This window comes from Hevea brasiliensis, chromosome 16 (assembly GCF_030052815.1).
Source record: "Hevea brasiliensis isolate MT/VB/25A 57/8 chromosome 16, ASM3005281v1, whole genome shotgun sequence".
NCBI classification, from domain to species: Eukaryota; Viridiplantae; Streptophyta; class Magnoliopsida; order Malpighiales; family Euphorbiaceae; genus Hevea; species Hevea brasiliensis.
Genome location: NC_079508.1, coordinates 62,063,866 through 62,081,808, shown reverse-complemented (window position 1 = coordinate 62,081,808; position 17,943 = coordinate 62,063,866). Strand labels below are relative to the sequence as shown.

Genomic DNA, 17,943 nt, shown 5'->3' with positions numbered 1-17,943 from the left:
CAAAAAATATTTTAATTAATAATTTATATTTTAAAAATTTAATAATTTCATAAAAAATGTAAATTCCATTTGATATAAAATAAAATATATACAAATTTATAAATATTATTATAAAAATATATATTTTATATTTAATTAAGTATTTATATAAATAGGTTCGAATAACGGATACCTAATGTATAAAATCTGAAACCGACCTGAACCCATCACGAATATTATTTTTCAAACTCAAATTCGTCCCGAACTCAACTATATAATATCCAACATGTCCTATTAGAGTTTAATCAGATTGAATACTTGCAAAAACTCGATCGTTTGCCATCATAGTATTTTTCAAGGCAATGGCATTGGGCTTCATCCATGCACAGCAAAATTGACCCAAAACCTGCAACTCACTCTCCACAATCCATCCAATTAATGCACAGAAGACTTAGTAAGTGCGTGTTTGATATTGTAGTTAGAGAGTCAAAATTATCAATTTTTTTAAATATCATTGTAAAAAATAATTTAGAATTTTTTTTATTATTTTAATATTTTTATAATTAAAATTTATTAAATTTAATTTTTAATAATTTTTAATTAATATATTAAAAAAAGTGTTTTTCTTATCGATAACAACAATGTAAAACAGACCCAACAAGTACAACAATACAGGGCAATTGGAGATTATATGGAAAGGAAGGAGGATCGTACCACAATTTATTTTTACAGATTGTGCCATAAAATGTGGATATTTCATTTAACTTTGGATTATGATTTTATGATAAGTAGAACTCAAAATTTTCAACAATTTAGGTTTTGATAGCTGGCATTATGACAGAAGACACTCTCTTAAAGGATAATGTTACTGTCAAAAGTGTAGCATATAGAGAATTGTACAACAAATTATTGCAGACTGTACAAGCAACTAGTGCTTTTTCAAGCTGCAACACTTTTTAAACTGGCAGTATTACCGTTCATTCCACATTGTAAAATTATTTTATTAGAGATTGAGCATGCGCAATTATCAATTTGACTTCCATTATGAATTCAACAGACGGGGCATGTGGCTCTCCCTAGACTCATCGAAACTTCTTCTAAGATATGTATGACAGCAGAAAATGAAGGCCTTGATTCAACATCTTTGCTTGCGCAATCCTCTATCAGCCTGCAAATAATACCATGCACTTAACTTTCCTCAGATAAGTTTGTTATAGTCCTCACACCAAAGAGCCGGACAGCAACTAAATATCAAAATAACACAAATACATAAATCAAGCTGCCCCTTCTCTCAACCCTGTTGTCTTTTGCAGGTATGCAAGTGCACAAACATACAAGTTATTTTAAGGCTTGTGATGTGATTATTTGAAGATTTAGAGATGAACAGTACTCCCAGTGTAGAATGAGGGGAAAAAAATATAAGCTCTTATTTTTCTTTTCCACCAAATGAAGCATAAGAAAAGAAGTAAAATTAGTAAAATGAAATTTTAGATTAAAAAAAAGAGAGATTCACTTACTGTTGAATTCTTTTAGGACAACGGCTGATCTGAAACTTTGGTTCAAAATTGACAGATTTGAGATTTACGAAGTCAAAATTCATGTCAGTCAGGTGTCTTCCCTCTAACATCTGTAAAGTATTTAAGGATCATCTTCATGAAATTCTTAAGAACTTACACAATGGTAATAGTATTATCAACTTTAACATAAGGAAAGAAGAAACTGACAAAAAAAAAATCCTTTTATTGCTCCATTTTTTTGGCAGATGAGTAGAATTGCAAAATAATCATCCAATCCAATTGATAAAGAACTTTCTGAAGTATCCCCTTTTTGCCGCGGATAAGGAGCACATATGCAGTTCGTATTGGTTTACTTTTCATTTCACTATTTTTGAACACAAAAATAGTATCAACTAAGGTATAATTTGCAGTAATTTTCCAGATAACAATGTTATATATAGACAATTGTTGACAATTTTGTTCACAAGCGCGAATGGATGGTTTGGTGACAATATCAAAAAGTGTCATTAGATGAGGAGTCATCAAGAAGCAAGAACAGGATGGTTTGGTGACAGAGTAGCATTCAGATTCACTGCTATTTTCATGGTCAAAAACAACCTATGGGTATGCTGCTCTTACAAGATTTGTATAATTTTGAAATACATATATCTGTAGTAAGCTAAGATGAAATTTCCTCATTGCTGGTGTACGAGTGAATAGAATTGTTAAAAAAGAAAAAAAAAAAAAAGAAAGAAAAGAAAAGAATTTATGAATAGAATAAATCATCTTCAGAACTATAAAATGATGTGAAATTTCACTAAATTATTTACGTACGTACCTGATAAAATATGAGCCCAAATCTGTAAATATCTTTCTTGGTGTCATTTGATTGGTAAATGCTGGTACCACTGGGATCATCCTTTTTTTGGCCTTTGAAAATTAAAAGGATTCTTAAGATGCAGTAGCAATATTAAATGTGTGGCTGGCAAACAACAAGATGGTGATAACATACACATGTCTTGATTAGGATGAATTTGTTCATAGAATATTTGAACCCAATATTCACCAATCTTCAAGTGGTCACCTTCATCCTGTAACAAGTTTCTGCATCCAAAAAGAAGAGGCCCATAAAATCATTTCCGGATTAACTGTGTGTAAGCAAATATTAGTCTGTTATTTCTTCTTCAAGTATGATATATTGAAGTATTAACCAAAGAAATGTATGAGAGCATATTACATATACAAGAAACCCCCAGGGTTTTGATTAATCAACGCTTTGGATCTTACTATTTAATAAAAAAAGGACTTCAGGTTTTGTGTTTTGTTAATAGCATAATGCCTTAATCACTGAGGTAAAATAATATCCGACTTTTTATAAAATTTCAGTCAATAACTATTAAAATTTCACTACTACACTTTAGTCCTTGAATTTTAAAGTTTTTTTGTTCTTTGGCCCTTGAATTGTAATGTTCTCATGTTTTATTCTAATGGCAGCACAAGATAAAAGTGTATAATTTTGAAGCTGCAAGGATCTAAGTGTAAATTACACGAAACTGCAATGGTTTTTAATAATTTTCCCTTGCATAAAAGCATACTAGAGATTAAAAGCAAAGTTCTACTTCTCAACCGTAAACTCCTACTTTAGTCTGTTGATTGCTATGACTTTTAACTTCTTTATTACATCATCACTATAATCATTAATCCAAGCCTCATAAAGTAAATCAAAATATGGATTCACAGATTCCAGCAACCATTTTTTTGGTTCTTTTCTACCAGTGTTACAATGAAGTCTTCTGCCCATCCAACTAATACATCTTGCCACCATAGCTTATTTATTAAGTCAATAATTAGGAGAAGATGAGACCATGTCATTCAAATTCATCTCATCAAAGTATACCAGGGAAAAGATCAAGGAAATCACATATGGGGAATGAAGCTAACCTGGGATCCAAATGATTGTGCACTATGGGTAAGGGCTTGTGCTCATGAAGATAATTCATTCCCCTGCCAATCATCTTAGGCATTAAAGCAAATCCATTTTTGGTCTCTAACCCCAAAAAGATAAGCAAAAAGGGAAAAAGCAATTAATAATTGAGATAACTTGAAATTGCAGAATGTCATGATACTTGATATAGACAGAAGATGGGTCATAAGGACTTTGTTTGCTCTGAGCAAGGTCTAATCCATGTATTATTTACATTTAAAGAATATCGCTAATTAACATAATTGAAGATAATATTTGTCAATGTAGATGACAATATGGAGCAACTACAAAATGAAAAGGACATTATGAAGTAATGTCTGTGGCTAAATTATTAGGTGTCAAAACTATATGTGATCATAATTATACACAACTGCAATGAGAAAATTCTCTCAAAGTAAACACTGCCTGATGGTGAGGTAAACATGATAAAAGAAAATGAACCTTGGGTTTAAGAGAATTTTTGGACCAGAAAGTGTCTATCAAAAAATCTCTTCCCTTTTGCCTTCTTTTCTTTCTCTTTTTCTTGTCTTTCATTTATTGTGTGCGGATAAAATTGATAGGATGAAAATAAAATGCTTGTTCAATACAAAGAAAGCAGATATTGAATATATGAGATACACGATTTGGTTTAAAAGTTTCAACACTGGTCAAGCAATCTCTATAACATGAATGCAGAGCAACAAAACCAAATTACTTGGCAATGTCAAGTGCATAGCGAAGAGCCGCAGGTAGGTCAAGTCGACCTTTTCGGCACAATATATCTTCTAAATTCCCCTACATCAGTGTAAGCAACAAAAAGTCAGAAATCAGAACCATAAGCTCAAAAAGCTCAGCACTATATGAAGAACAGAGACTCTCAAGACCTAATAATAATTGGGTATGAAAAGCTGTTAATTTCCACATCAAGTTACAGATCAGTTTTACATTACATAATAGCCATTAGATGACTCAGGCATGGTTTCAAGTGAATGCCATTGAAATAAATCCCATCCCTTTCCAATTTTCACTCATGAAAAGCAAATCTTCAATGATGACAAACTACTTCATTTCTGTTTTTATTCATGCAATACAATAAATCTTTTAAACTACCTATCACTAAAATTAAGCACTGGAAGTCTGGAATATTCATTTACCTTGTCCAAGTTTGAAAACAATTATATGGAATACTAGTAAGACATCATTAGGATTTGTAAAGATTTTCTGCAAGATTAGTGAAAAAAGAAAGAATAAATATGTTCATAGTGGGAAATACTTTTGATAGATACTCTGTGATCAGAACCATCTCCTCTCCATGAACAATTGAACCAAGAAACTGCAAAATATTAGGATGTCGAAGTTCTCGCAATCGAGTGTTATCCTTAGCAGATAATTTCCTGCATTATGCTCAAGAAGAAATTTTCTCATAGCCTGGAATTGCACAAATTGATTCTTATCCTTGATCATAATGGAGTAAAGAAAATAATTTAAACAAAAAAGAAGTAAAGGGAAGGTATAGTTAGCACACATTTTTACAGGATGGTAAATCTGACTCCTAATAACAGTTTTAACAACCCACGTTCCACGCCACTTGACCTTGACTGATTCACCAAAGACGCCCTGATGATCATCAGAAGAAGAATTTCTGACTGGTCAATTTCACAAGGAAAAATACAATATAGATGCCTTGGGAGGAACAATTAAGCAACACTTATTACATTACATGAATTCTTAGCTGGCTAAGGATATAAAATGAAAGCAGGAAAATTGAAGTGGAAACAATTATGCAACCCATATTATATTACGGCCATTGCTTATCCAGTGGTTGATTGGCTTAATATATGGCAACAGCATAAAAAGGGTTATTTCAATTCAATATACCTATTCTCATCCACTTCCTAAAAAGTGAAACAGTAAATTTTCTCAATCAACTTTGAGCATTGCATATGGATGGAAACAACACTTTAATTTCATTATCTTCGAGCATCAGTAAAATGGTTTGCTTAGTGCATTTAGGAAAAATCCATTTGGAAAAATTTCAACCATCTTTTATGATAGGCAAAAGGCTTATTTTCAGCCTTAAAGTATAGTCCAATAGTAAGTTCTTTAAGTGTTTTGGGGTCCAAACAAGCGTTTAAATTAAAAAAAAAAAAATCAAATATGTTCTTCAAATTTAAAAATAAATTAAATAAGCTTTTTTTATTTTTTTTATTTCGGGGATAAATAACCCTCTAACTTTTAAAAATAGATAAAAAAAATATTAAGCTATAATTTGTCTCTAATACAAATTTAGCCAAGGCTGTGCACAAAGGTTTTCTAGTGCACAAGGTCCTCATCAATAATTCTGCATATCTGATTTGCAATATTCCGATAAGTATCTACTATATTTTGAAACATATTGATAAGTTATTTTTAACCGAACGATTCAAGAAGCTTCTCTATAGGTTTATCATCTTCCTCATAGTTTTTGTAGAGAAACTTCTTGAACCATCAGATAAAAAATAATTTATCAATTTACTCTATGATGCAATAGATATCCACCAGATGCTAGCAAATCAGATATGCGGGATTGTTGATGAGGACCTTGATCTTTATGCACCGCCTTGGCTGAATTTATATTAGATGTAAATTATAATTCAGTTTTTTTTTTTATTTATTTTAAAAGTTAAAGAACTTATCTATCCTAAAGGGCTTATTTGATCTATTTTTAAAAATTTGAAAAATTTATTTGATCTTTTTTAAAAGTTTATAAACCTAATTGAATCATAAAATACTTTAAGGAGTTATATAACTATTTCGCATAACTCTAAGGACCAAAATAGGCCTTTTGCCTTTATATTATCCATCTAGTTTCGAAATATTTCACAATCTTTAGAAGAAAATATATTTGATTCCCAGGCCCAGCAGTGGATTCAACTCTTCTCACATGGGTTGAAGGCTTAAAGAAGCAAAGCAGTTTTCAAAAGAGTTCCCCTTTTCAAATATAAAGATCTATTTATCAGCAGTGAAACAGTAATGAAAAAGCAATGACTCCACTGCAGTTGCACACAATGAAATAACTTTGTTATCTTAGAAATTTATAGTACTTCTAGCTCTGAAATTTTACTATTTAAAGTCGCAAGTCTGTAAGCAAAGGTTACTGAACCAGAAGGCCACAACTAAAATATTATAAGCAGACATTTAGTTGAAGTTACTCTGTGCAATGAACTTTATTATGGTTGAGAAGGATATCTCTAAAACTAACCATCATCTTCATCGGGAACCAAGGGTCAGCTTGAAACTGATACCTAGTTGACAGAATGATCTACATGTAGCATCAAGTACTTCATGTTCAATGGTGGCATCTAATATTGAAAATCTCAAATTGATTGTATAGGGTACCTTTTATGAAATTTTGTTCAAGCATAAGGGTTTTAGGATAGTTTTCTGTTTATCGGTAAAATAAATAACATTCCCACTTTAGATGATGAAATTTCTTATATGTGCATTGGAATGCTACATCTAAGGATGTAAAATGCTAGATCAAGCTACTTGAGGATGATAACCTCAAACAATCTTCTATAGCATATACCTGTTCAACTGTTGATGACCGCTCTGTGTTCAGTTCTGAAATATCAAAGTTCAGTTCATCGGAGTCTTGTTCATGTCTAACAGTCTGCAGAGGTGGAGAACAAGTAAGAAATAGAACAAGCATCTCATAATGTTAATAGCCTTTGTGTTCTTTTGATACAAGTAATATAATATCTGTAAATTAATAAGGAATGCAGCAATAGTGGGAAAATAGTGAGACTTTCTGATTGAAACCATCTATGTAAGAATAGGATCACATTTGCACCCACATAGATTTAATTGGAGTAAGTTCTAAAGTTGATGTTTGAACACTTTTGATGAAATTACTTGAATTCTTTATAAATGCATTAATCCTTTCTACATTGACAATTGAACTCTCTAGGTCCTCTCAAGTCTAAACCTCTACCCCACCACACTCCCCAACATACACACATTCACCATCTTCTTTTAATTACTTCTTGACAAAAGGAAGATGATTTGATTACCATTGGTTGATCGTTGATAAAATCCTTGCCTCCATGTACTTCTAGGATTCTACATATATCCCGATGTCCATACAGTCTCGCATCTGTCAAGGGCTTGATAAAACAAAAAGGAGATTGAATTAATGCCTGTCAAATTTCCATATAAGTTTTCATATGAATTGATTAATAGCTGTAAAAAAAAAAAGGCTGGCTTCACTGTATAAATAGACAACATTATGTTGCAATGGCAAAAAAGAAAGGAAAATTTCCATAAACTTGAAAGATATATTCCATGCCCATGTAATTTGAATTCGTAATGAAAAAACAGTTTATTAGTAGAGTAACTGCTACTGGATTTATATAACCTGTTTGGTTCTCATTGGAAATGGAAATGAACATCTAAATGCCAAGAATCATGAATATTCGGGTTAGTCAAGTTATTCAAATATAAAAATTTATAGAAAAGTTGGATTCTGAACAAAGAAAAAAAGGGACTCTATTCCAAGAATTGCATCCCACCCAATCTCGGAGTGAACCAACTTGGACGCTAATTTTTTTCAGACAAAATAAACATAAAAATAGGTTGAGCATGGGGAGGGAGAGCTTACAGTCCGTTGCCAGCGGTCCTTGAGATTGACATTAGCTTTGTAGTGAAGAAGAAGCTCAACAATAGGAGCATGGCCCTCACTGGCTGCAAGATGCAAAGCAGTCCGTTTGTCATAGTCTTGCACATTAGGAGAAGTACCAGCCCTCAACATCTGGTTCAGCCCAACCCTATCGCCCCTTGATGCGAAACTCAAGAAATTCCCTATCAGTTGCATGTCAAAATCAACTGAACTGTTGTCATCTTCTATCTGATTCATCATCTTAACCCGCTAACAACCTGTCAACCATGATAGGAAAGAAATTAATAAGTTGAATAGAATTTGAAAATGCAGGGAGTGGATTCATGGTTGGTGATAGACTACCAATTTCAAAATCTTTAAGAGAGAAAGAAAGAGAGGAGCGTTGTTGATGGCTTGGCTTCTACAGAGACGTTTTTTGGTGGGAAAATGAGCGGCTCTCTCTATGGCAACATTGTTCGGGCTCAACGGCCTCACTTGTTTTTAATTAGATTTTTTTTTTCAATATAATTCTGAACTAAGTGTAATAGTGTTGGGAATATCGCCAGGCAAAGCATTCATCGTGAAACCTCATCGTAAAGTAAGCACAGTTCAGGCGAAGAGTCCAACATTGTCCCCATCCAATAGAATTTTTAACAAACACAAGATGCAACTTATTTGAACTAATTGGAGCAAGCAAGTGCACGGACAATGTAACTAACCAGATGAATAATTGAAATAAACACAGATCAATGGTTCTAAGTCGACACAATTTGCATTGAACATGGGCCCCATGGCCCTAGCAAAGCCTTGGGCTCCAGATGTAGAATCAACATCAGCTTGTTAATGTGCCAAATTACAATAAAATATTTTAGATTTTAATTTGTTGTTTTCCTGATAGAATTTCATAAGCACTTTCTTCGCCTTGATGGATGGGTACATTTTTTTGGCGTTTTCAGGAGTTCCATAATGGATTGATCCCTTCTTTTTGTTTGTTATGGGTATGGAAGTCTTTTAATGTGTTTTCTTCCAGTATCCCTTAGATCACTGTAGTTATAGATAGTCTTCTTCAGGATTAGGACTTGCAGAGAAATCTACAAGAAAGAGACTATTGAGCGACAAATTCGGTCCCTTCGGTAAGCTTAATTAAACAATGAACTACCTTCTGGCCCAAGACTAGATGCAAATTCTCTGTTCTCCAAGTTCATTGCCATCTTGATGCATCGAACTGTGAATAATCAAACCCTGGTTAGATTATGGAGTCGTCAACTGTTCTGTAAATTGTAATTCAGAATAGGATGAACAAGGACGACGAAGAGAGGGAAAGATAAAATAAACCTCCAAGTTTCATGGAAGAAGACCCATAAATATCCTAATACATTAAAGAAAAACTTTTCATAAGATCAGCCGACGTCAATATTTCATGTTGTTTGTGGTTTGTCTTCTGAAAAATAGTTGATTCTAAAAAGAAAATTAACAGGACATAAAGTTTCAGTTAAAAAAAAAAAGGACATAAAGTTTCCGGCGGTTCCTTGACGGCAATAAAATTTTTAGCTGTCGTTGATAAAGGACAGGTAAACTTTTCTATCTCCTATAAAACAAAAGGGAAAATATCACAGCTCGTTCACGGAGAAATTATATCTCGCAGCTCCAAGCCATTTTCATGTTGGTCAAATTCACTGATTTTTAAATTTAAATTTAATTTATTTTAATTTAAATTTATATAAATATGTAATTACTTTACGTTATTATCTAATTACTTATATATTACTTTTTTACTTAATATTCTTTTTTTAGATTTCTCAACGTTAATCTACAACAATCTGTCAGTCCATCCCCGCCGCATGCTACCTGGCCAAATTCCACCCCCAATCTCCTGGAAATACTTCCATAAAAAACATTTCCTAGCGAGCTTGTGTCTTAATCTCAGTGGAATCCTAATTCTGTTTGTATTACTTCAACTTGGAGAAGCAAACAGGAATCATAAGCAACAATACTGGTAGACATCTTAATTTTCCAGGAACAAATAACCCCAAAGTCATTATAAAGCTTGGGTAAGAGTTCCTGCAAATTTGACTGTCAGACCAAGGCATACTATTTCGACATGATCGAGGCATCGCATTTTTACATTACATTTATACATTTAAATTGTTCAAATTTGTGATTCCATTTCACTCTTGCACTTATCTGTATATTAGGAAGAATAATCCCACATCAGGAGCACCGAGCATGCAGAGTCTGCCACTTGAAAAGTTGACAACAATAATATTGTAATTTTGGGGATGTTGAATTAAGTTCAAAATAATATATTTTTTTTATTTAGTTAATTCACATATTTCTATTTAATTTCAGGTAGACCAAAATTTCTTGCTAAAGAATTATTTTTTTTTTTAATTTTTAACAAAAGCATATCATTTTTATCATTTTTAAATATTAAGTGAATGGATTAATGAAGATTATATTTAGATAAAATGAATATGATTACCCACATGAATATCATACATTTACCATATACATATATACTTATTACTTTTATTTTATAATAAAAATTAAGACTATTGCGAAGTCATTTTTAAAATCTACGAGATAAAATGTTAATACTTTTCTATGTATTTATATAAAAAATATAACATTTTATTTTAAGACAAATTTAATATTTTTTAATTAATTTAAAACAAAATATTTTTGTATTTTCTGTTTTATTAACTTCACATTTTTAAGGTTTGACTATGTCAGTGCGTCTGCACGGTCATTCCCCTGTCATCACAGTCGAAGTGTCTCTCTCTCACAGTGCCACGCAAATCTCCAAAGCCGTCTGCCTTACGGCTCCTCCTCAGATTAACCATACACTTTGATGGCGGGAATACGGTTGCAACCGGAAGAAGCCGACCTCACGCAGCACCAAACCCGAGCTGCCACTGGTGATCTGGTTTCGGATGACGAGAGGTCTGTGGCTGCCGATTCCTGGTCCATAAAGAGTGACTACGGAAGTACTCTCGACGACGATCAACGCCATGCTGATGCTGCCGAAGCTCTATACTCCGCCAACTTCCGTGCCGCTTCTGATTACAAGTAAGTTCATTTGGTTAGTTCTTTTCCTTTCCTTTTATTTATATATTTATTTTTCATTTGGTCGTGCTGAAGTTCTTGGAAAGCTGTGGAATTAATTGGATATTTGTGTTCTAGGTTCAGGAATTGGGAGGATTAGAAATGGTGCTGTAGGTAATTAGATTGGTTGGGCAAGGATTAGGGATTTTATGTGTTGCTTCGTAGGTTAAGATTTGAATAAAAGTTCAGCGCATAATGCTTAATTAACTCAATTTTTTGGTTGAATTTTTATCGATCCTATGAGAACTTAAAACGTAATTAACTTCCTTTAATTTTTTATTGTTATTAGTTTTTTCTGTTGATGTATATGTTATAAAATTTTTTAACCTTTGATTGATTACTCATTGTATTTGTAAGATTCATGCACCTTTTTGCCTGAATATTCTGACCTTCTCAATGCGGATTTGCCAGTTCCTAGCACAGTGGGGATGTAATTTGTATAATAAGTATTTAAAAATTTTGTAGAGCTGGAAAAGGGAGCTAACTGGTGATGCTTATATGTTTATTATGCTCACCTCGAAAATTTCTTGTTGGATTTGGGTGCTTCTGTGCTGTTCACCTTTGCAAAAATTTGGTTCATTTGTGTGCAGCTCTGACAAGGAGGAAGCAGATGGTGAAGGGGTGGCATCAATGCTAGGTCTTCAGAGTTATTGGGATGCTGCATATGCAGATGAGTTGGCAAACTTTCGGGAGCATGGTCTTGCTGGTGAAATATGGTAACAATTCCTTTATTCATGTATTTTTTATGTTCAATAAGTTACTTTCTCCTGTTCTTTGAACATGAGAACAGAGAATGAATATCATTACCTATCAGAATGGGAACATAAAAATTCCCTAGAATGTGCATTATCTCTTCAGCATCTTTTGGATTGCTTCATATGCAGTTTTAGTTTCATGAGCGGAGAAAGTTCTTCCAAAGAATGATTTCACATAATCTAAGATTAATAGCTTCGGCTTCATCTCTTCGACGCATATTAAGATTATACTTAAACAGTAAATTTTCATAAATATATTGCTATTATTGAAGGACTAAATAAAAGACTTATGCCTGCTTTTTTTTTTAGTTTACCAGTTAGAAGATCTTAGGATTGGCAACTCATTATGCAATTTGTGACTCTTATCCTCTTTCAGTTGTTTACTGGAGTATTAAGCTAAGAGCCTCTGATCCAACACTCTCTTGCAGCATGCCATATTATCAATTGTTATGTTTTCATAATATAACTTTATCATGGGATTCTTATTAGAGTTTTTTTGGCTCTTAAAGTGTCTCCACAAGTGGTTTTTATTTGTTTTATTTGTGAGGATGTTATAAGATAAACGTTAGCACTTAATCAGATAAAAGAAGAAAAAAATTCAATTTATTTTCAATTTATTTGTACTTTTCTTGGCATTGGTTTGAAGTTTAAAACTCACCCAAGGGCCCAGCCCCTGGAATATTCTTTTGGGTTAACCTGTCCCAAATGATAAGGGCATTTGGATGCATCTTTGTGGTCATCGTTGCCACCAAAAAAAATCATTAGTAACCAGAATAAAGTGACAATTTCCTTGAATTTTCTCAATAGATTAGTTTGGTCTCACTTTCTTCAGATGAGAGCTCCGCGCTCATATCTGTGAAGATGTCATTTATTGGATATGCACCCATTTAAAAGAGTGATTCTGGGGAATATTGATTATAACTTCTATTGTTGGATTTGATATAAAAAGAAGGGTAAGATATTCAAATTTCAAAGATTTTGTCATATTTACTGTTATTATGGTGTATGATTGCTGTCCAAAACTCATGTATTTGTTATTTTTCACGTTTTTCCATAGGTTTGGGTCTGATGTAATGGGTGTTGTTGTTTCTTGGACCAAGAGCTTGTGCATCAAGATTTCTCAAGGTCACATTCCTTATCATTTTGATGATATCAAGTCTGAACCTGTTGACCAGGATGATAAATATTTGTCGAGCTGGAGTGTACTTGACATTGGAACTGGCAATGGTTTGCTCCTTCAAGAACTTGCTAAGCAGGGGTACACTTTGAGATTTTGCATGTAGTTCTGGTATTATATGCTAAATCAATCAAAATATTTTAGATTAGTTTATAAAGATGCAATATTTAATTTGCAATCATGTTTATTCAGATCAAGTTTTCCCTCTATATGAGAACAATATACTTATCTAATTTGCACTTTGGAGATTAATATTGGACAGTCCTAAAAGTCATGCCTAAGATTTTGAAAATTATAATTACTAGATAGCTTTGCCTTAGTAAATGAATAACCTCTTTTTTACATGTCTGCTAGTAAACTGCAAAGCTTAATACAAAGTTGTTACAGAACTGTGATTCAATTTTGACTATATTTTTTGTTTTTTTAATTTTTTTTATCGATTTTTTCATTTAACTAGAATAGTGAAGATATGTAGTCTTGGTGTCTTTGGCTATAGGTTCTCTGATTTAACTGGAGTTGATTATAGTGAAGGGGCAATTGATCTGGCCAGGAACCTTGCTGATCGTAATGGTTTTCCCAACATTAACTTTTTGGTATGATACAGCTTTGAGAGTTTCATGAAATAATGGCTTATTCTTTTATGAATATATGTATGTACACAATTATATGTATTAGGTGGCATTTATGAACTATACGGATTGAATAAGTTAATTAGACGTCCTAATCTACTAAGACTTTTGGATGTGAATTTAACTTTAAAAATCTGCTGACTTGATGAGGTGGATTGAATTTAAAAAATCACTTGGTAAATTGAATTTGGATGTGCCTTACTCTAGTTGGAATCATTTCAGTACTTCAGTTGCCAGCTCAGCATGAGTTATGATATGAATCTATAATTAGGTTCAAATTAGGCTTTGTGTTCTTTTTTGTTCTCTAGTAAATAGGAGATATTTCCAAACAACTATTTTAAAAGGGAGATTGCCTATTTCCTTCATTATGTATATGTATAACGATGGTCAGGGGAGTAGGATATGCAAGAATAAGAAAGTGGCATGATTCAAGATAATAAAATCAATTATTTTTTTACTAACTTGATTGATTTGTCTTTGTTTCTTGTGTTTTTACTTGTTTCTCCAACATCATCTGCTTTTGCCTGGAGCAAGTTTGAAATCCTAGCAACCACCATGCCAAAGAAAAGAGAAAAAAGGCTCCAGCAGTCTTATGTGTAATTTTTTTTTTAATGATTTTTATGCTTGTTAAATAATTATAACTTTTTCAAATTAAAAAACAAACAAGATAGAATAAATGAATTTTAACAAGATATGTGCCTCTTGAGGTGCACTCTTAATTAAGGGGGAAAGCAAGAACCTTGTTAAAGGAACCTGCCTGGCTTGTAGGGTCCTAAGCACTAGATCCATATCTCACAGTGCTTGTGCTACTAGGCAAGTGCTATGTGAGCTTTTGACTACATCGGTAACACTTGAATGAATACTTTGATAAATATGAATTAACACACAATTGACATGTTCACTTGAGTGATGTGTGCATTATTTAATGCTATTAGGTTCTAAATTGTGAACAACATTAATAATGAATCATGATCCAATCTATGTTGAACAATTATTAGAAGTTGGACATGGTTGTTGTGTATTGCTTTAGTTTTTGTGGGTGTTAGTGCTGCCAGCTACTTTAATTATGGGGTTATGGTATTGCTAGTTGTTGCTTTTAACTTTTAAGTCTGATAATTTCCCTCAAGCAAACTAAGAGATCTTGAGAGTTTATGCTTCATTACATTGTGATTTCTATTACCATTCACTAAATGTTCTGATAGCAAGAAAAAGTTTTATCAATAAACATTTGATACCTTAATCACAACATAGTTGCCTCTTTAAAGGTTTTATATAAGAGGTCTTAGTTGCTCATCATATGCATTTAGGCATGAGTACAAATTATGTTGCAAGACTTTGCATATTACTGGACTCCTGATCATTATATGTAACATCATATGTAGTAAGCATATGGACTATCATGATATATATAAACCTAGGAGTGTAGATAACAGTGATAGTACATAATGCAAAGCACAGTGAGCAAACGAAGTTCATGCATCTTAGCTTAGATGTTATATCATGTGATTTAATTTTAAACAAGCGTGTCTACTTCCAACTCCAGTGTGTCCTTTTGGTTCCCCTTGCAATAATGTATATTTCAAAGCTAGTAGATTTTTTTTTTTCAAGTCCATTGTTTTTTTCCCCAAAACTGTCTTAGAAGTTAGAACTGAACATTCAGACAATTGTATTGAAATTGTTATTTAATTTAATAAACTTTGATTTTTTGTGAATTTGGGATGGCATTGGTAATCACAAGATTTCCTATAAGTTGAAAGGAAAATTTTACCGTATAGCCATATGACCGGCCATGTTATATGGTAGTGAGGGTTGGGCAATGAATGAGTCGTACGTGTCTAAGATGAGAGTTACAGAGATGAGAATGTTAAAGTGGATGAGTGGCCATACTAGACTAGATAAAGTTCGTAATTAGAGTATTAGAGAAAAGTAGGAGTGGTACCAATTGAGGATAAATTTAGAGAAGAGAGATTGAGATGGTTTGGTCATGTGAAGCGTAGACATACAGAGGCTCCAGTTAGACAAATCGAGCACATTAGATTAGAGGATAAAAAGAAAAGAAGGGGTAGACCTAAACTGACTTGGAGGAGAGTCGTACAATATGACCTGAAAGTATTACACATTTCCTAAGATTTAACCTAAGATAGTTTAGAGCAGAGAAAGATAATTCATATAGCCGACCCCAATAATTTTTGGTATAAAAGTTTAGTCTAGTTGAGTTGAGTTGAGATGGCATTGTCTTACATTTTTATGAGCTATGATCATACTTTGTCTTATATTTGACACAAGTATTTGTTTCAAACTTTCAATCAATGACTTTCTGCGTTACTTTTGTTTAAATTTATCTTTGCCACTTCCGTTTTGTCTTTAGGTTGATGATGTTCTCGAAACAAAGTTAAAAAGACAGTTCCAGCTTGTCATGGATAAAGGAACTTTAGATGCGATTGGATTGCATCCTGATGGTCCTATCAAAAGGTAACTAATGACATTACCCACTTATCAAGGAATCCTGGGCTTTATGTTCGAATATATTTCATTGCTAATATGAGCAGATCAAATATTTTTCTTTGGCTAGTAAGTTTCCATTTCTACTATTCACTTGTTCCATAGTAGAAAATTAAATGATTTTCCTCCTTCCTAATTTTAGGATCATGTATTGGGATTCTGTTTCAAAATTGGTTGCATCTGGTGGAATATTGGTAAGCATCCTTGTTGAGGCTTAATTATTGTAAAAGTGACTCCCTGTTGCATAAAATCCAGCTGATATTCCATCCCTTTTTTTCCAACAATTTAGGTGATCACATCGTGTAAGAGTACAAAGGATGAACTGTTGCAAGAAGTGGAAATTTTCAACCAGAGGACTAGTATGTCCCAAGGATTAGAGACTCAGAAGGATCAAGTATATGGAGATCCTTCTGCATTCCAGTATCTCAATCATGTTCAAACATATCCCACATTCATGTTTGGTGGATCAGTGGGATCACGTGTTGCTACTGTGGCATTTCTTCGGAGATAAATGTTAGCTCATATTCTCATGTTTTCTCATGCTTTGAAGGTGTTAAATGTATTCGCATGATGGAAGTCATCCCCTTTCAAGAAACATACTAATGTGTTTGAAAATGAATTATTGAATCCAAGATTTGACTCGTTGGTGATAGTTTGACTAAATTTCATGAAACATTCAACAAAATTTTTCACCAACAAACAATGCTGAAATTGTGAACTGTGTCTATATTTGAATTTTATCTAGCATGTTTTTGTATTGGGTGCTGATTTGCGTATGTTGATAAGCCAAGCAATAGAAGAGAAATTATTAGTTGATTTTGATGGTGGCTGGCATAGCTGGCCCTTCAAAAATTGAAGGCGTGAGGTCTCATGCTGTAGGGTGGGCTGGGCACCACTTTGTACTAAACTCAAAGCTTGATCCTGGCTCAACTTAAAAAGCTGGCGAATTTTTTTTTTTTGGTAATTTATAATTAAGCCCCCAATGTCTAATAAAATTCATAAGTTTAACTCAAAACTCAACTCAACTAAGCATTTATCCCAAGAAATTGGGGTCGGTTATATGGATTCTTTTTCTCCATTCTAAACGATTTTGGATTAAATTTTTGAAAATGTGTAATACTTTTAGGTCATATTGTACTATTATTCTCCAAGTCAGTTTAGGCCTACCCATTCTTTTCTTTCTATCCTCTAACCTAATGTGCTCTACTTGTCTAACTGGAGCCTCCGTATGTCTACGCTTCACATGACCAAACCACCTCAATCTTCCTTCTCTCAACTTATCCTCAATTGGTACCACTCCTAACTTTTCTATAATACTCTCATTACAAACTTTATCTAGTCTAGTATGATTACTCATCCACATTAACATTCTCATCTCTGCAACTCTTGTCTTAGACACATACGACTCCTTCAATGCTCAACACTCACTACCATATAACATGGTCAGTCGTATGGCTGTATGGTAAAATTTTCCTTTTAATTTATTGGGAATTTTGCGATCACATAAAACTCCGGTGGCACTTCTCCATTTCAACCATTCGGCTTTAATCCTATGACTAACATCCTCCTCACGTCCCCCATCTACTTGAAGGATTGGGCCAAGATATTTAAAGTAATTACTTTGGGGTAGTACCACTCTATCCAAACTAACTCATTCCCTATTACCAGTTCGGCCTTCGCTGAACTTACAATGCATGTATT

General features: G+C 33.2%; 2 protein-coding genes across 3 annotated transcripts; one reads left to right on the top strand and one right to left on the bottom strand.

The window, feature by feature from the left end:
* Positions 1-831: 831 nt before the first annotated feature.
* On the bottom strand, positions 832-8,717 carry LOC110658997 (integrin-linked protein kinase 1). Its single transcript, XM_021816814.2, has 12 exons — positions 8,438-8,717; positions 8,078-8,352; positions 7,491-7,583; positions 7,007-7,090; positions 4,964-5,055; positions 4,712-4,832; positions 4,154-4,233; positions 3,417-3,479; positions 2,488-2,579; positions 2,314-2,405; positions 1,497-1,606; positions 832-1,147 (listed from the first exon to the last, which is right to left on the bottom strand). Exons 2-12 carry the CDS (start codon positions 8,333-8,335, stop codon positions 1,030-1,032), a joined length of 1,203 nt encoding a protein of 400 aa, XP_021672506.2. The 5' UTR covers positions 8,336-8,352; positions 8,438-8,717; the 3' UTR covers positions 832-1,029.
* A 2,079-nt stretch (positions 8,718-10,796) lies between these two features.
* Positions 10,797-16,945, top strand: LOC110658996 (uncharacterized). Of its 2 annotated transcripts, none has more exons than XM_021816813.2 (7): positions 10,797-11,143; positions 11,770-11,895; positions 12,992-13,192; positions 13,638-13,704; positions 16,109-16,212; positions 16,385-16,436; positions 16,532-16,945. In XM_021816813.2, exons 1-7 carry the CDS (start codon positions 10,926-10,928, stop codon positions 16,751-16,753), a joined length of 990 nt encoding a protein of 329 aa, XP_021672505.2. In that variant the 5' UTR covers positions 10,797-10,925; the 3' UTR covers positions 16,754-16,945. The 2 variants fall into 2 exon arrangements, with proteins under 2 accessions (XP_021672505.2, XP_021672504.2); XM_021816812.2 differs by having other exon boundaries at positions 10,798-11,143; positions 13,608-13,704.
* The last annotated feature ends 998 nt before the right edge of the window (positions 16,946-17,943 follow it).